This window comes from Cynoglossus semilaevis, chromosome 11 (genome assembly GCF_000523025.1).
Source record: "Cynoglossus semilaevis isolate Cse_v1.0 chromosome 11, Cse_v1.0, whole genome shotgun sequence".
Lineage (NCBI taxonomy): Eukaryota > Metazoa > Chordata > Actinopteri > Pleuronectiformes > Cynoglossidae > Cynoglossus > Cynoglossus semilaevis.
In genome coordinates, this window is record NC_024317.1 from 18,415,241 (window position 1) to 18,431,562 (window position 16,322).

At 39.2% G+C, this 16,322-nt stretch overlaps 1 protein-coding gene across 1 annotated transcript in view; it reads right to left on the bottom strand.

The window, feature by feature from the left end:
• eya2 (EYA transcriptional coactivator and phosphatase 2) overlaps positions 1-15,553 on the bottom strand; it is a 26,848-nt gene extending 11,295 nt beyond the window's left edge. Inside the window, exons 1-9 of the mRNA XM_008321117.3 lie at positions 14,962-15,553; positions 6,250-6,329; positions 6,012-6,055; positions 5,763-5,888; positions 4,903-5,019; positions 1,524-1,600; positions 1,223-1,406; positions 274-410; positions 72-155 (exon numbers count right to left, since the gene is read on the bottom strand). Coding sequence (XP_008319339.1) covers positions 72-155; positions 274-410; positions 1,223-1,406; positions 1,524-1,600; positions 4,903-5,019; positions 5,763-5,865 — 702 coding nt within the window. The 5' untranslated portion in view covers positions 5,866-5,888; positions 6,012-6,055; positions 6,250-6,329; positions 14,962-15,553. The remainder of the gene's footprint in view (positions 1-71; positions 156-273; positions 411-1,222; positions 1,407-1,523; positions 1,601-4,902; positions 5,020-5,762; positions 5,889-6,011; positions 6,056-6,249; positions 6,330-14,961) is intronic.
• Positions 15,554-16,322: the final 769 nt, after the last annotated feature.

Below are 16,322 nucleotides of genomic sequence, written 5' to 3' on the forward strand. Positions count from 1 at the left end.
ACGGCCTGAATGACGTCAACAGCGTATTCGTCTAACAGTAAAGCACAAAGAAAGTGGGCGTATGGACGTACCTTGCCAAATCGTGAGGAGAAGGTTCCCGTGAGGAGTGAATGGAAAATGATAATGGTTTCATCCAGGTCCCAGATAAACACTCGCTGCAGTGAAATAACAGATATGTAACGTTAGCCTCATGAAACTGTCTGTGCGTGTGAGTGTGCATGTGTCCCAGAGAAATTCCAACCATTTTCCAAACTATGTGCTTGGGTTTTGTACCTCTATGTCAGAGTCCAGGGGTGGAGCGGGGTCACTGACTCTTTTCCTCCCCCTCAACTTCCCATCTGATCCTCTCCTTGCTGCAACCCCCTCTTCTTTACCTGGTGTTGGGGGGCTGGGTGGAGGATGGTATTCTCCTTAAAAAACACATATTAGGAAATGGTTAGCTGTTTGAATCAACATCCTATTTCACCTGGTTTAATTTTATCATTTAAGAAGTCAAATAATATTCCATTATCTGTGTTTTTTTTGCCTCTAGTATTTCAACATTTTCCACCCCCATTCCTCTCATTCACAAAGTCACTCCACTCAGCGCCACTCTAAGATTGTTCCCCACAGTCAACGCAGCACCCACTAAGCCATGAGCCTGTTTTTGTTGTTGTTGCTGCCTGTCTATCTTAGATTTAATCCTTATCAAATCTTGTTCTATTTCTGGTTACCTGACACACGTAATTCGTTCATCGCTTAATCCTTTTCAGTGTCATAGAATCTAGAGTTAATACCAGCAGTCACTGGATGAGGTCTGGCTATAACCTGGACAGTTCACCAGACCTTGGCACGGTCACATAAAAAAGACAACCAACCGTTTATACTCAAGTTTACCTCCATGGTCAATTTATATTCAACTATTTAATCCTGCAGTTTTTGGACTGGAAATGGAAAAAACCCACAAACACCGATGACCTTCTTGCTTTAAGGGAAGAGTACTAACCACTATCGTCAGCTAAAAACTACAGTTGTAATTTAGACTATTAAGTATCAGGAAATCATTAAGTGCAGTTATGAAATGATTGGGACGTAACCTCATTTTTCGCCAGACTTCACTTCATACCAAGTTACTTCCAAACCACATACCTTCACTGTTTTCCTTATCCAAAAAGGAACTAATGCAACTGTTCATAACACAGTAGTAGCAGAGAATATATACTGTATATATAGGTTTTCTTACCTATATGTGAGTCCGGGCTGTGATTGGGGAGCATGACGGCGTGCTCTGGATGCTGATAGGCTATTGGAGCTGTGATGGCGGCTGGGCTGATGTTGCTGCTGGTTAGGTAAGGGCTGTTGTAGGGATGTGAGTTATAATACGGGGAGTACTGACTCTGACTGTAGCTGGAGTAAGCAGAAAACTCCTGTGAATAGACAAAGGGTGGATAATATTTGTAAAATACTATTTAAAAATTTAACATTAAAATAACACTAGAAAAAATGATGAATTAAAAACGATGCTTGTTGTTATTCATACTCACTTGTTGGGTGGGGTTGAATGGGGTCGTGCTTGAGATCGCATGGGTGCCTTGAAAAATTCCAGAAGAAATACCACCGCCTGGAAAATATCAAGTGAAAAAAAGTCATGCAAAATGAAAGTTAAAAAAAAAAACACCACTACAACCTGTAAATGGCTGGGGAACAATCTTGTATAAATCAAATAGACAGAGTGGTACAAAATCTGATAAACGTTGTGCAACTTGGACTAGTATTTCACCGACATTTCTCTGCTGCAGAAGTCTCTCTTAGAGTGAGATTTATCATTTATTATCTTTGCTCCTCACACAGCAGCCTCAGGTCACTAACAGCCCTTATCTTCATTTATCTACAACCAAGTCCAGACAGTTCCTTCTCTTCTGATGGGTCTTCATTTTATCTGACACAACAATACAGGTGGGAAAGGGTTTTCACTTATTTTTTTCCACAGCTTTAATCAAGCTAAGGCAGAAATGCTTCCCTTTAAGCAATCCAACCACTTTAGTCAAGCTGCCTCATCCTGTATCGTCTGTTCATGCTGTTTGTTTAATTGATAAATGATGCCTCCTCTACACCAGCGTTTCATTTTTCATTCTATCACGTCTATAGCCTGTGGGCTACAGCAGAAGTATCTCATTTAAATTGGTTTGTGAAAGACTAAGCCTTTGAAATAAAGAATCAAAAAACAGTTCAATTCAGCAACTCCCTCCATAAAGTGCATATTTCCATTTAGCCAAAGGTTCTGCCGAGCCTTTTGTAAGTTAATCAAACGTTGATAGCTCATTTCAGGCTTACAGAAGATGGATGAGTTACACAGTCTCCTAATCAAAGAAACGTATACGATTAAGTGATCGTACTGTCATTGTTTTCCAATTATAATTAGAAAGAACACGTTAAATGTTGGCTTTGAACTCTCTGTACATGTTGATTGTTGTCTCAGAATAATTTGAAAAATTAGGACCGGATTTGTACTTTTGATGTGATAAGTAACTCAAATTAAAAACACGTTAGAAGGTAATGCCATACTGCGACAGTGTTGGGTAACCCACACTTGTTATTAAGTTTTCACGGTTTAAAGCACAAATGTCATGTTTGCAATGCAAATTATTTCTGTGGTAAAGTATGTCTTTGGAGGCAAGTAAACTGGTTCCTTTTGCTTTGCACTTCTGGAGTGACTTAAAAAATAATCCTCTGTACACACATTTAAAACTAAATATGCTTTTTAACGATGAAATCGTCTAACAGCATTAAAAACACCATCTACTTGTCTAAAAATAAGTTGATTTTTGGATGATGGTAATGGTTAATGTGTCGTTCATCAAGAAATGTAATGATTGTAGTTTTTTTTGTTGTAAACCTTGTCCTGATAAACTGATTTCTGCAAATATTTTATAACCTAATTAAAAGATTAAGGTAAAGTAATAATTGCTTTAACATTATAAACCTAGCCTGTGTGTACTGTACTGTGGTCACAGTGTTCAATCAGAGGATGACAAACTCAAAAACAAAGAAAAGTTAACTCCGGATCGTGACCTCGCTGGCAGCCCCGGATGAATGCATATGTCAGTTAGGTGTGATACCACGCTTTCAAACAAACCACTCAAGACGATTAGTGTCAGATGACTCATTTCAGGGATAGAATGTGTACACGTACAACGAGATGGTGTTACATGTCGCAGAGCGTCCCACTGTTGACAAGATATACTGTACCATGACAATTACTTACACAGATGACTGTGTGCGCTGCAATTACGCTGGCTGTATTCAAACAGAGCATCACAAACTAATAGTTTGGTTTCCAACTGTAGTGTTGATTTAGTGGGGGAATTTAACTCTGTAATTAATTAAAGCACGCTCTTGTTCTTGGCCAGTCCTTGGCAATATTCCCATTTTCCTAATTTTTTCATGTTGTTATCCATTGTAATCATTCATTCTGTCTCCTATTGCTGCTACTATTTTAAACGTATTGTCCGTATTTCCAGTCAAGACAAGATCATGAAAATGGTGAAAAATTGCAGAAGGTTTAACAGCTAAACTGAAAAGCTCCTTTTGTTCGGTTGTGCAAACAGTGTAAGTAATGGTTCAGAAGGCTTTTTAGTGTTTGTCTTTGTGTGTATCTGTGTGCATATCCGTGCGTGTCTTTGTTTGAACATTGTGTACACTACACTACATGGATAACATGGAACATTTTCTGAAACCACGCAAACAACGGCTTGTTGGAAGTTTATTTATTACTATTTGAAGTTTGCAGTTAATGATTTGTTCATAAAATATTCCACTACTGGCAGATCTTGGAACAATATTGACTATTGAAGGATACCGAGCACTTTGCATGATGCATATTCAGATAGTTTGGAAATATGTTTAAAAGCAAATTTCTACGCAAAAATGCCACGTCTCAGGAGAAACCTAACCTTGAAAGCACATTGTCGAGTTTTTTGCCAACTGTTCTGCCCATTTGTGTCTGCTCTGGCTCCCCCATAGAGTGAAAACGGGGTCATCCCGTCTGCAACATTGAACATAAACTCTATCTCCCCCTAAAAATGCACCTTAACCTCTCCCCTCTCACACTAGGTCAATTTTATGCTCCTTTCACAGCCATAAAGTCGCACCAGGCGAGTCATGCTTTGGGCGCCTGATGACTGAGGAATGTGTACTGCGCAGATACACCCACACAGAGTCTCACACACATACACACACAATTCATCATTTAAGCATTGTCTCTTTGGTTTTGTTTTATTTTTAATTTCTTCCCCCACCCCTCCCCACACACACACTTCAATTCACTTAATATGTCCTTTTTTTTCCCCTGTCTGTCTGTTTTATTGTTCCCTTTCCTTTTTTCTTCTTCTTCTGAAAACACGAGCGATTGCATGCTGCGTTGTTGGTCTGAGCGGAGAAAGGGGGCCTGACCCCGAGAAAAGAGGAGGGTTGGGGAGACTTTTGACGCCAGGAGTCCAGACCGCAGCTAATGGAGAACAGGTGTGGTGGTGGGGAGGGCAAAAAATAAGGAAAGAGGGGACAAGAGAGGAGAAGAGAGGAGAGGAGAAGAAAGAAGACCGCAAGAGGAGAGGAGACAAGATGAGATGAGAAGTAGATGAGAGGACAGAAGGAAAGGAAAGAAAAGGAGAGGACATGAGCAGAGAGGACAGTAGAAGAGAGGAAAGGAAAGGAGAGGAGAGGAAGTAGAAGAGAGGAAAGGAAAGGACAGAGAGGACAGTAGAAGAGAGGAAAGGAAAGGAAAGGAGAGGGGAGGAGAGGCCTCTCCTCTCTTCTAGAGAAGAGAGTGCTCACACAGGATGCTCAAAAACAAACACTGTGTGTGTGTGTGTGTGTGTGTGTGTGTGTGTGTGTGTGTGTGTGTGTGTGTGTTCTCAGACTAACCGTGTGTATGTGAGTAGCCGTACAGGCTCTGACTGGGGGGTGTGCTGCTGAAGTTGGAGTAGCCCAACAGTCCAGTCTGTCCTGGGGAGTGACTAAGACCTTCCTCTGTTTTGATGTCTGTAAAACAACCACATGAACATAAGTTTTGACATCAAACACTCGACTGTAAATCAACCATAACCGACTGACGTTTTTCAAAAGTAAAGTGTCTCAACATGCATCTCCTGGTTTTGTCACTCATGTACTTGAGCTTAACCACCTGTAGTTGTGGCTTCAACAATTGGTTCAAAGTTAGGCGTCAACACAATTGATCAGCAAATAAAAAACATCCAACATTACGCATCTGCCACGACCACATAAGTCAGCACACCTCATGAACATGCTCAACACAAACGATCAAACACTTCATTTGAACAAATGAAATGTTTGGTGAGAAAACAACTTTTAAGGAGAGGAGGAGGAGACTGACAAACTTAAATCCTATTTGTTTGCCTGACACGCATTGTAAAAAACAGTTGGTAAAGTTTGTCTCTGACATCCACTTTTTATTTTTTGTAATCTTTTACACCATTAAGAATTGATGCCAAGTTATTGCAAGAACAGATACGTTTATTTTAAATTTATAAACCACTTAAGGTGCTAAATATATTTTTTTTAAGTGAAAGTGAATTATTGTCATTGTGACTGCTGCGGTAATAAGTATCGGTTCATACCAGAATCAGAAATTAAGTGTTTGGATAATATCCCCATATCGGCAAAAAGTTACCATCAGTCATCCCTAGTCATTCCCCATGCTTGCCTGAAAAGACCAAGCCTTTGGTGGATTTGTATTTAAAAAAAAAACAGATTTTTGTCCTTACTGTAAGAAGGCATGCTGTAACCTTGTGTGTGGTGAGCGTAGGTTGCGTACGGTCCCGCAGGCTGAAGAGTGGGGCTGTACTGTGTCTGTCCATACGTAGCCATGACACTTTTACTTTTCTTTGAGCCTTAGGAAAAGTGGAGGGAAAACAACTGTAACAAGGAGCCATTGCATTTCACAATAATAACTGAGGCTTTAATTTTAAACATTAAATACAAGTGAGGTTTTATAAAAAATCATTCAAACTTACCCAAAGGAGAAATGATTCTTCAAACTGTTGGGAAGGAGACAAGGCTGCAGCCCAACAAAAAAAACAAAAACCAAAACAGCAGTTAGAGGAAGACGCTTTCAGGAACAGATTTGTTTAACAATATTTAATTGTGTTTATTATTTAATCCTATCAGTCCAACTGAAAAACACTGAAGCATTTACAGCAGTTGCCAGTTGCAGGTGCATCCGTTTTTCTATTCCCTGTGCACATCACTCACCTGCCTCTGCAGGGAGAGCTTTGTCCTCTTTATCTTCACGCACTTTGGTTCGTCAGGTTCCCCTCGAGCTGTCAATTCTCCTGTGGAAACAATAGCAAATAGGAGTAAGTGACACACACATGCCTGTAAGGCCTGTGGCAGCAGGATGATAATGTTACAGCCTACAGTTCGAAAGGGGAATTAATTTGAACAATTTGCAAAAAGAGAAAAAAAGAACAAAAGGGGAGAGCATGGCTCTCAGAACGCCCTCTTATTGGTTAATCCTATGTAGAAAAACAAATGCTGCACGGCAAAACTGTTATATCAGAAGAAAAAGTTCTTTGGAAATGGTGAAACTTGAAAGTCATGGGAAAAAAATGGAAAAATAACTCAAACCGAAATGCAGACTTAAAGTGAAGAAAAGTGGAATAATTACAGGGAATACAGCCTCATTATTTAACATCTAAACTATCCTCATACCACTTTGGCTTGAAAAGACAGAAATTCAGCAGTTTGTATAAAGAAAACCTCCTGGAAAATATTTGGTAACAAGTAGAACTCTTGACTTGTGCTGTTTTGGTCGGACATGAACAGGTCTATTGCTCAAGTGTACTTTTGGAATACGGAAAAAAAAATATTGTAACCTGTCTTTGATTTGACTGCATTAGTTTATTTCTGAGGCCAAGCTTCGTCAGCTGGTGTCACTTCTTTCTTTCCTTCTGCTATTTTCTGTGCGTCTTTGCCTCTGGGCCATTCCAATCTGGCAACGCTGCAGCTAACTGCTGACCCCTGACCTCACTGACAACACACTGGCAGAAACAGATGACAGTCATGAATTATCGTGGCAGCAGGGTTTTAACAGCAGCAGCGGAAGAAGAATGACAGTGAGTGGGCGGAAAGAAAAAAGACAAAAATAGCTGTGGATTTTAAATTAGCACCAGTTTCACTATTGGTAGCTTTAAAAGACCAAGACAAATGTCATTAACAGGTTCTTTTGTAATAAACATTACAATGACATAGAAAAAAAAAAGTTTTCACAAGATTATCTACTATCAATACAGCCATCCTGGCATTTGGTATGTGGTATACTTAATTCTAATTTAATTTAATTTATTATTAATAATAATACAAATATAATAGGAAAGAATCATTAAGATTGCAATAACAAAGCAACACACACCAATAAGTATCTACTACTACTACGGATACTAATCTACTAACATCCACTGTTCAGGTTTTCCATATTCTTTGATGGTGTGCTGCTACTCCTGAGTCTATTCCTGTGTTAATCCTGCTGCTCGAGCCCTAATTTCCCTTAGGGAACTCAGAAGGGATTAATAAAGATCTATCTATCTATCTATCTGTCTGTCTGTCTGTCTGTTTAAAACATAGCAGATTGCGTGCCTGTTTTTTTTCTTTTGAGTAAACAAATTTATTTATAGCCCGAAGTTGTCATAAAAGCCCCCCGAGGGCTAGAAAACAACCTGTGCTATTAACTGTTGACAATCATCAGAAAAACTGGTTGTACATATGACAGTCAAACATAGCTCACCTGTTGTTGATAAAAATGGGAGTTTACTTGTGCATCAGGTTAAAAAGAACACTAATCTTCCATCTCCTTCAACAACAGTTTTAATTTTAAATAGAGTAGCGCCTTGTGGCTACAATGACGAATTGTAGCAATTACAGTTATTATAAACTGTGATAAAGTTGTCATTCATCACTGAGAATAATGAAAGGAAAGTGATGTGTTCCTCCAGACTTTCCTGGGATCAGAAATTAAACGATGCCTGTTCCGTGTCCTTTTGACTTCAGCTGCATCCTTGCAACAGTCCTTTATGCAAGTACATACATGTACAAACACACACGCACACACATCATCTGTGTATAATATCAAGAGGAACTTCCCGGTTCAGGCTAAGGTCATAGAGAAGAACAGACAAGGTCATGAGAACGGCAGGACACGGAGGGAAGACGAGCAGAGCTCAGCAGAGATGTGGACGACTGTGGGCTGAAACTGAAGCTAAAACAAACCCAGCAGGGCCACGGGAGGCCACAGGGCCACAAGGCCAGGTCCACTGGCTTCACCTGGGTCCCAGGGCCCTGCTTCAGCTTGGCTTCTTTCACGGATATCAAATTCTGGGCTTTGTGCTGATGGATTGTATCACAAGTTGGTGTGTTTGGCTTTGCGTTGAAAATATCACGCGAGGCCGCTATGGAGCAAAGCACGCGTGCCTGTTGTTCAACCGATCTGTTGAGTGACGAGAAGCTGACAATTCTCAAAGATATCTGTTTTCAAAACATACGCCCAACCGTGTGTGGAGGCAAAGGTCTCATACAGACACAGTCATGTTTCTAATGGGCAGTGTCTGTACCTACAGATACTGTTTGAAGAATATTTTGAGATTTGGACTGCTTGACTTCACTTGGCATTAGCGATCCGAATAATAATCAGTTAAATAACATAATAATAATCTTTCCTTCCTATCAGGATGTTAAAAAAAAACAACAAATCTTCCACCTCCCCCGCAAGACTTTTTTTGTTATACTTAATTATTTAACTCTAGTTCTCTTCACAGTCTGTTGCACAGAATAAATATGATACAAAACCATTACTGTGTAATCAGTTACAGGCCGTTACATTTCCATGAACCGTGTGCAGTTTAAAACTGTTTACATTTCACAAAAGATTAAAAGAATATAATGTCAGGTGTGTGATGTTTCCAAAAAAGACAAATGTTTGCAGTGTCAACATATTTGCTGTGTCAGTGTCTTGTTAGTCTTCATACCGCATGCTAGAGTCTGGTTTCACACTGCCGCGACCCTCCAATGATCTGACCTTTTATTGAAACATTGTGGCTTTCGATCAATGGCCCAACAAGGTGACTTTCTGCCCTGTGATCATGCCATATGGGACCCCAAATGGAGCCCTCAGTGCGGACAGTCTGCTTCAGTGCCCGAGGGGATACTGGAGCTTGATTCATTGCCACACACACAATAAAGCCCTCTCTCCTGACTTCTGATAAAAGACACAGAACAAGGACCTAGTATTTTAGGTTTGTGCAACTCAGACCTTTCCTGGTAGAAATCGGTGCCATCTGCCAGTCACTGCCCCTCTTCACCAACTTTGACATACAGCTAACAGCGCAGCAAGCTAAGATCCAGGATGTTTTATTTCATTATCTTTTTTCATACACCTTTAAAACAAAAGGATGCAGCTTTGAGAAAAGGACACGAAACCCTGTGGAACAGAGAGTTATAGAACCCACATTTAGTTTGCAAACTAAATAATTTAATTATTTGTATGTATGTTTAAATACATGCAGTATATAAAACATACATGTACAGGTACTCCATCTAATATGATTAAATTAAACTAATTGAACAATGAAAATGTCTGAATAATCAGTAAGACTATAAAAAAATGCTCATATTCAGATTATGTTTTCAAAAAAAAATTTGAAGGTGGTTAAGAGTCCAGTCTGCCTTCAGGTGAGAACTATGTTCATAAAAAAAATCTTGAATGTTTTCCATGTTCATAAACAACACCTACTGTCTAGCAAAGCTTTGTATTTTACAAGCAGGTATTTGGAATATGTAACAATTGTCAACCATAGCAACAAAAAAGTAATGAAAAAGAAATGCATTTAAAGCCTGTGTAATATGTGTGCGTCTGTGTGCACGTGAGTGGGTGGAAGTCAGAGAGAAACAGACAGAAATATATCAATTTAAGCGTTGGACGCCAACACAGGCCGATATGGGACTGAAAAAAAAGTTGAGGTGAATCTGGTCTGTTTCCCAGTCACTGAGACACACACACAGAGACAGTCAACCATTCACATTTACATTTTATGTCAATTCAGACTTACAATTAATGAAAACCAATCTCCTGATGTTTTACAGTGGTGGGAGCAAATAGGAGTAACCAGAGACAAAAGACAATCCCACACAGTGATTTGATCATCTATAAACTCCAGTTTTGATAGCTTATGTTTTGTCTTTTTGAGAGGAATATTTATGGAAACACCTTTCCTTCTTTTTTTAACCATTCTCAGCAAGTGTCAGGTTTGTTCTGTGATGTCAACAAGAGCACAATGATGTTATCAGTTTTCCCAACATAAAAAATCGCTGCCACTGAGCTTTTTCTTCTCAATAATATTCTTTTTTAATTACATTAAAAAATGCTTTTTTTTTTGGAAAGGATTGTTATAGTAACAGTACTTAAATATAACTGACAAACTATATTTAATATTACTAAACAAACATCTTTCAGTTATCCATAAATGCAGCATCATTTCTTAAGTCACTCAGAGAAGCAGCTTTATGGTTAGTTTGGTTAACAGCCAAAATGTGGATGTTAATTTACATTATTTTCAGCGTATTTCAGAGGAGTATAAAACACTATTTACTATTTTCTTTGTGTCCCCAAAACAGTCGGTCCCTGAAACATCACTGCGTAAAAAGCTTTTTGTCCCCATATTACCATGAAGACCGGCATACACACACACACACACACACACACACACACACACACAAAGATAGTATCTGTGGCAGCCATGAACCTGTTGCCAATTCTGCTCTCTGTAACTTTACCTCCCAGACTTGGTGGCCTTTTCATTCCACTTGACTAACTCCTGCTGCAAGGCTGCTTTAACACCAGTAATGAAATTCTCTTTATCCAACAATGCCGGAGACTTTATCTCTGTTTATCTAGCACACAGTTCTCGCTGCGTTCTAAATGACTTCTCAAAACACTTTGCATTCCTTTTCCTCCTCCAAATCCCTTCCTTCATTTCTCCCAATTGGCCTTTGCTGCCTGTACCCCAGCACTCACTCTCCAATAACATCCCAAATCATTCTCCCCTGCATTATTGCCAATTCTCCAAACGGACCACCTACTCTAAAATCCTAGATTGATTCTCCCCCCAGATCAGTGCACTGAGACGGAGGTCAGAAGGAGGGACAGCTGGTAGACCTCCCATCATCCGTGAGAAGCGGGTGTGGGGTTGAAACACTGGGCTGACCCCAGTCAGATGGTGGTCTTGCTTCCAGGTAAAAACATCTGGTCCAATGATGGACGCACACTTCGGAGGACACACACTTCAATTAAAACGAACACACACCGGCCTGCATGAGTGCCCCTGCCTTGGCTAATGAACAGTAACTCTCAGAGTGGCTGCTTTATAAGTCATTAGGACAGAGAGGTTGGCCCTCCGTCTGTGTCCTCAGCAGATGACGGCCAGTGGCCGCCCTGGTTGATAACAGCTGGCCAGACGGAGCTCACTGGTGGTTGAAGATCAAAAGTGCTACAGAAGGAATGAGGTCCAGTTACTTTTTTTTTACTGGTAGGTTTACGGGTGAAGTTTTTAAAGGGGAATATACGAGGAAAGCGACTGTGACTTGTAGGAGGAAGGAAGGAGGTCAAATGTAAAATATGACGGCATAAAAAATATGTAACGTGTGGAATTATTACTGGGAGAAAAATATACATCCAGGAAAATGTTCTTTAAGAAAAACTCAGACACATCCCGAGCCACAGACAATTATCACATTTTTCCATTCAGTGGAAAAGTACCCAAAGTGCTATTATGCACAGAAATATGGAATATGGTGGTAGTTGTTATGCTACAATGTGTGTGGCTCAGCACTTCGCATGATACGATAGGGAGAGTGGAGAAAGCCAGAGAGACAGCTGTTGTCTGCTGACATGCCGGGGTTTCACATACAGACACACACGCACATATACAATATATATGGACCAGTACACATCCACACAAGGTCTCCCTGGGCTTTATCTAGCGCTTGAGGGAATGAAAAATGAGAGGAATGGGTAGGAGAAGGAGGAAGAGGAGGAGGAGGATATTTAAGGAGAAGATTGATGACTTTTTAGCCTAAAACTGTTTGATGAGTATTAGGTTTTCTTACACACTCAGGAGGAAAATTAGAATGATTGGAACACGACACCTCAAACATTTACATGTATCAAACAACTTTTCATTGTCTTTGTTTAAAAACCACACATCCTCAAAGAGTTTTATGCCCTATTTTAAACCGCTGATATCAACAATCTAACAAGTCTGTGTTCTGTTTTTAGTGTATTAGAAGCAACGAGCAACAGACTTTCAGATAATGACAATGATATTGATGTAATGAGTGTGTTTTAAAATTTTTGATAAACTTATTATCAGTGTTAAGTTAATCAATGTTTTACATATAAACTAGAATTGAAAAAAGTGATAATTCAACTTTTATATATTAATAAATATATAATAGTTAATAATCACACAATGTTTGCATATATACACACACACACACACATTGTACACTGCCTGAGAAATAAAGTCAACTGAGGGAACCTTCCAGATTTCTCAAACTAATAGGGAATAAAGTCAGTGGTCAGTGCAGTGGAACAGATCTGGTGGTGGGTAAGTGACTTCAACAAAAGAACTCTTATTTCGGGAGTGATGTCTTCATCTCAGACTTAAAGTGTGAAATGGATATGGTTTTCACCTGAGCAGGTGAACGTGACGGACAAAGAGGGGAGGGAGAAGGGAGGAGGGGGAGGGGGGATTTTTAGAGGAGAGACAACATCAGAATCTGTGTGGCTGTGAAGAAGTATAACTAAAATTGGTGCCGATAAAGTCAGGAAGAGCAGAACTTCCTATGAAAATATTTATCATTCCACAAACGGTTGGCTACAGAGGGGTTTGGAATTAATTTGTGTTTTCTTAAGATGGGGTGCCTGGTGCTACAGGATGGGGAATTCTCCACAGTCCGGGACTTTTTCGGCTGCTGCTTATTCACAGTTTATTAGAGCCAGTAATAAGACCCATGAAGCTGAAAGAAGGGAGAGAGAGAGAGAGAGAGAGAGAGATGGAGAGAAATATGCTGAGAGAGGGCCAGCAGAGGAGAGGGAGCCTAATGTTATTAGGAGATGAACCACAGTGTTAAATCAAACACATTCGCTCACACACCTTTGGTATGTGGTTTTCAGCACACCTTCTGCCCTGTTACCCCACCAGCCCCACCCGTCCCACCACCACCACTTCAGCAGATCCCTGAATGTTGCATGTGACAGTTGGAAAGTAGCAGAAGTTATACAGTAGGCTTCATAACCTGTCAGGTAACAGATAACTGACAGTGACAGGCAGACAGACGGGGAGATTATTTAATAAACTCTAAAAACCCCAGAGTCACTTTGGAGATCTGGCAAGTGCAAAATAATTTTCTTTCTGTATTTTTTTTTTTTTTTTTTTGCAAATACCGTAAGACTTACAAAGACCAAAGACTAATAAATAAAGGGCGCTTATAAAGGTATTAAAAATAGCACATTTCTAAAAGATAAAATAGGAGTGAAAAAATAATTGAATATACATAAATTCCACTGAACTGTTTTTTTATATTTTTTAGAGTAAGTTTATTGACAGTTTTTTTTTTCCCAGTGAGCCACATCTGTGCTGCTCTGTTCGTGCAAGTGATAGAAACATTTGAAGACGATTTAAACACTTGGCAAAACACAGTGGATGAGTTTTTAGTCTGGAGCCATGAAGGGGTCCTTGAAAAATATGAATGCCAGCCTTTGAAAAATGCTTAGTGTGGCTCCCCTAATTTAGTTAATGAGCCTGCCGGTCTGACTGCTGGGGAGGGCTGAGAGGTGGGGGGGTCAGTGATTTAGGGTGTAATCTTCTGTACTTAAGTCCAACTAGAAGTGCTGCGTAGACTCGAGCAGCACCAAGAAAAACAAAGGAGCTCAATCAAAACAGAAGGTTTCTCACACACACACACACACACTTTTTTTCTTCCTCATCTTTTCGTGGACTCACTGAGGCACGAATAATATTTTTCGATGGAGATTAAAGAGAATAAACAATGTACAGTGAACACACAGGAGAAAGAAGAGCTGAGGAAAATTAATACGAACAAAATTTCATCAAAGTTGACGTTGACTTATTTCTATGTGAAGATACAGATTTATTTCTACAGTAACAGATTAATATCTTTAACACAACAATTATTAAAATGTAAAAATAATTATTAACATTTTTGTTGTGGTGTTCCTGATTAAAAAAATAAAAGTACAAATTGATGTAAAGGCCCAACACGACCAAATGTTAGCAACTATAACGCATGTGTAATACACATTGACACAGACTTCTTTCTTTCACATTTAAACTGAAGTATGAAGGCCACAAGTCAGCATGGAGATCGCTTTTGTGAATAAACACGTATATATTCGGTGCAGAAAATGAAAAAAAAACACCGTGTCTGAATTTAATAAATAAAATACATTAAAGTTTTTCTTCTGTCCACAAAGTAGAGACAGCAAGTTTTGTGCCATAAGAAAAAATCACAGAAATCAGAATATATTTTTTAATCACAGAATTTTCGCATTTTTTCGCGACTTAGTCGACTAATTAAGCTGTGTATTAATGAGAAATTAATTAAGTTATCGTTGCAACTCAATTACAACCTTTTTTGTTTTGTTTCTCTTTTCCCTATTTTCACGTAATTAAAGCTGTTATTTATCGTATCCTTATTTTTCATTTTTGTAGTACACTTTTCAATTTATTTTAAACATAAATGTGTAGTTTAAAATTAGTTTTGCCTGTAACGATGTTGCGTTTGTCAAGTGTGTTACGATAAGAAATGCTTGCATTTAATTTTAAAAACATGACCAAAATTAAAGTGTAAATAACGTGCGAAATGTATAATTATTGTTTTTCTCCCACTTACCATAATTCTTAGGGAACTTCGGTCTGGAAGCAGAAATCCGACTCACAATCAGTGCAGTGGCGTCTCCATGCCAGAGTAAACGGAGACTCCGGAGGTCCGCGCTACAAACTCAGTAACAACAAGAGTCGTTGCTGTAAGCTGAAGAAAAGGGAGGTGAAGAGGAGCGAAGGCAGCGGCAGGAGGAGAAGGAGAAGCACAAGGAAGCGGAGTGTCCAGGTGCTGACAGCTGACAGCTTTCTCCTCACATCGATCTCACTCACTTCTCTTCCTCAGCGGCTTCAGGAGCCTGTTTGCTTTTGCAGGCGGTGGGGAAGTGATGTTAACTGAACTGACCGAGCGCAGATTTCTAGTTCCTCCTCCTCAACCTCCACCTCCTCTGGTGTGTGTGCGCGTGCGTGCGCGTGCGTGTGTGTCCTTCCTCAAGCCTTATCTCAGCCACTCCTATCGTTTATTCCTCCCTCAGAGGAGCTGACCGCCTCCTCTCTCTTTATGTATCTGTGCCTTCAATCTTTGTTTGTTCGAGAATCTTCTCCCCGTTTGTTTACACAGAAACCACTGAGCCTCTCAGTCTGAAGCTGCTGCTTCTGCAACAGAAGGATTTGTTAGTTTGTAGTAAATAAGCTTGAGTCATGACAGCACTGTTATGGGCTGTTTGTTATCTCTGTTCGCGGGCGCGCGCGCGCGCGTGTGTGTTCCTTCCGCAGGAGGTTAACTCTGAATAGCTTTGCATTGTTTCCTCATTTACATTTCCAACTGATAATATAACAAAGGGAAACAAAGCTAATATAAAAAGAACTCTTATCAAATGGTTTGTCAGACATTATTATTTACAAATGATTAATTGAAAATAAATGTATAATCACAGTTATCTTTTTGCGGTACATACATGAAATTATATACGTAATATATAGTACATGATAGACATTATGATTATTTGACAATTTGAGTAAACTAAATTAAAAGGAGTAATTTTAAAACTTTTCTTTTCTTCAAAACAATTAAATTTTAACAGAAACAGCTCTACTTTTATGGAGGTATTCATTAGCCTAAGAAGACAGACTGATTATCATTAATGTTGTGGTTTACTACTACTAGATGGTAGTAGTAAATCATAATGGTATGATTAATCATTATAAGAGTCACACTAAGGTAAGGGGATAAGAAAAGGGTTTTTCAAACTACACATTTTTTAATTGATTGGGTTTTTTTAAAAATAATTTGACTTTTCTACCTCATCATTGTAAAAGGTTAGCTAATTAACTATTTCAAACTGTCCCTGAATCAGAGGTTTAAACCACAACAGAGATTAAATTTATAATCCATAAAAAAGTATATATTTATAGACACATATATATATATAT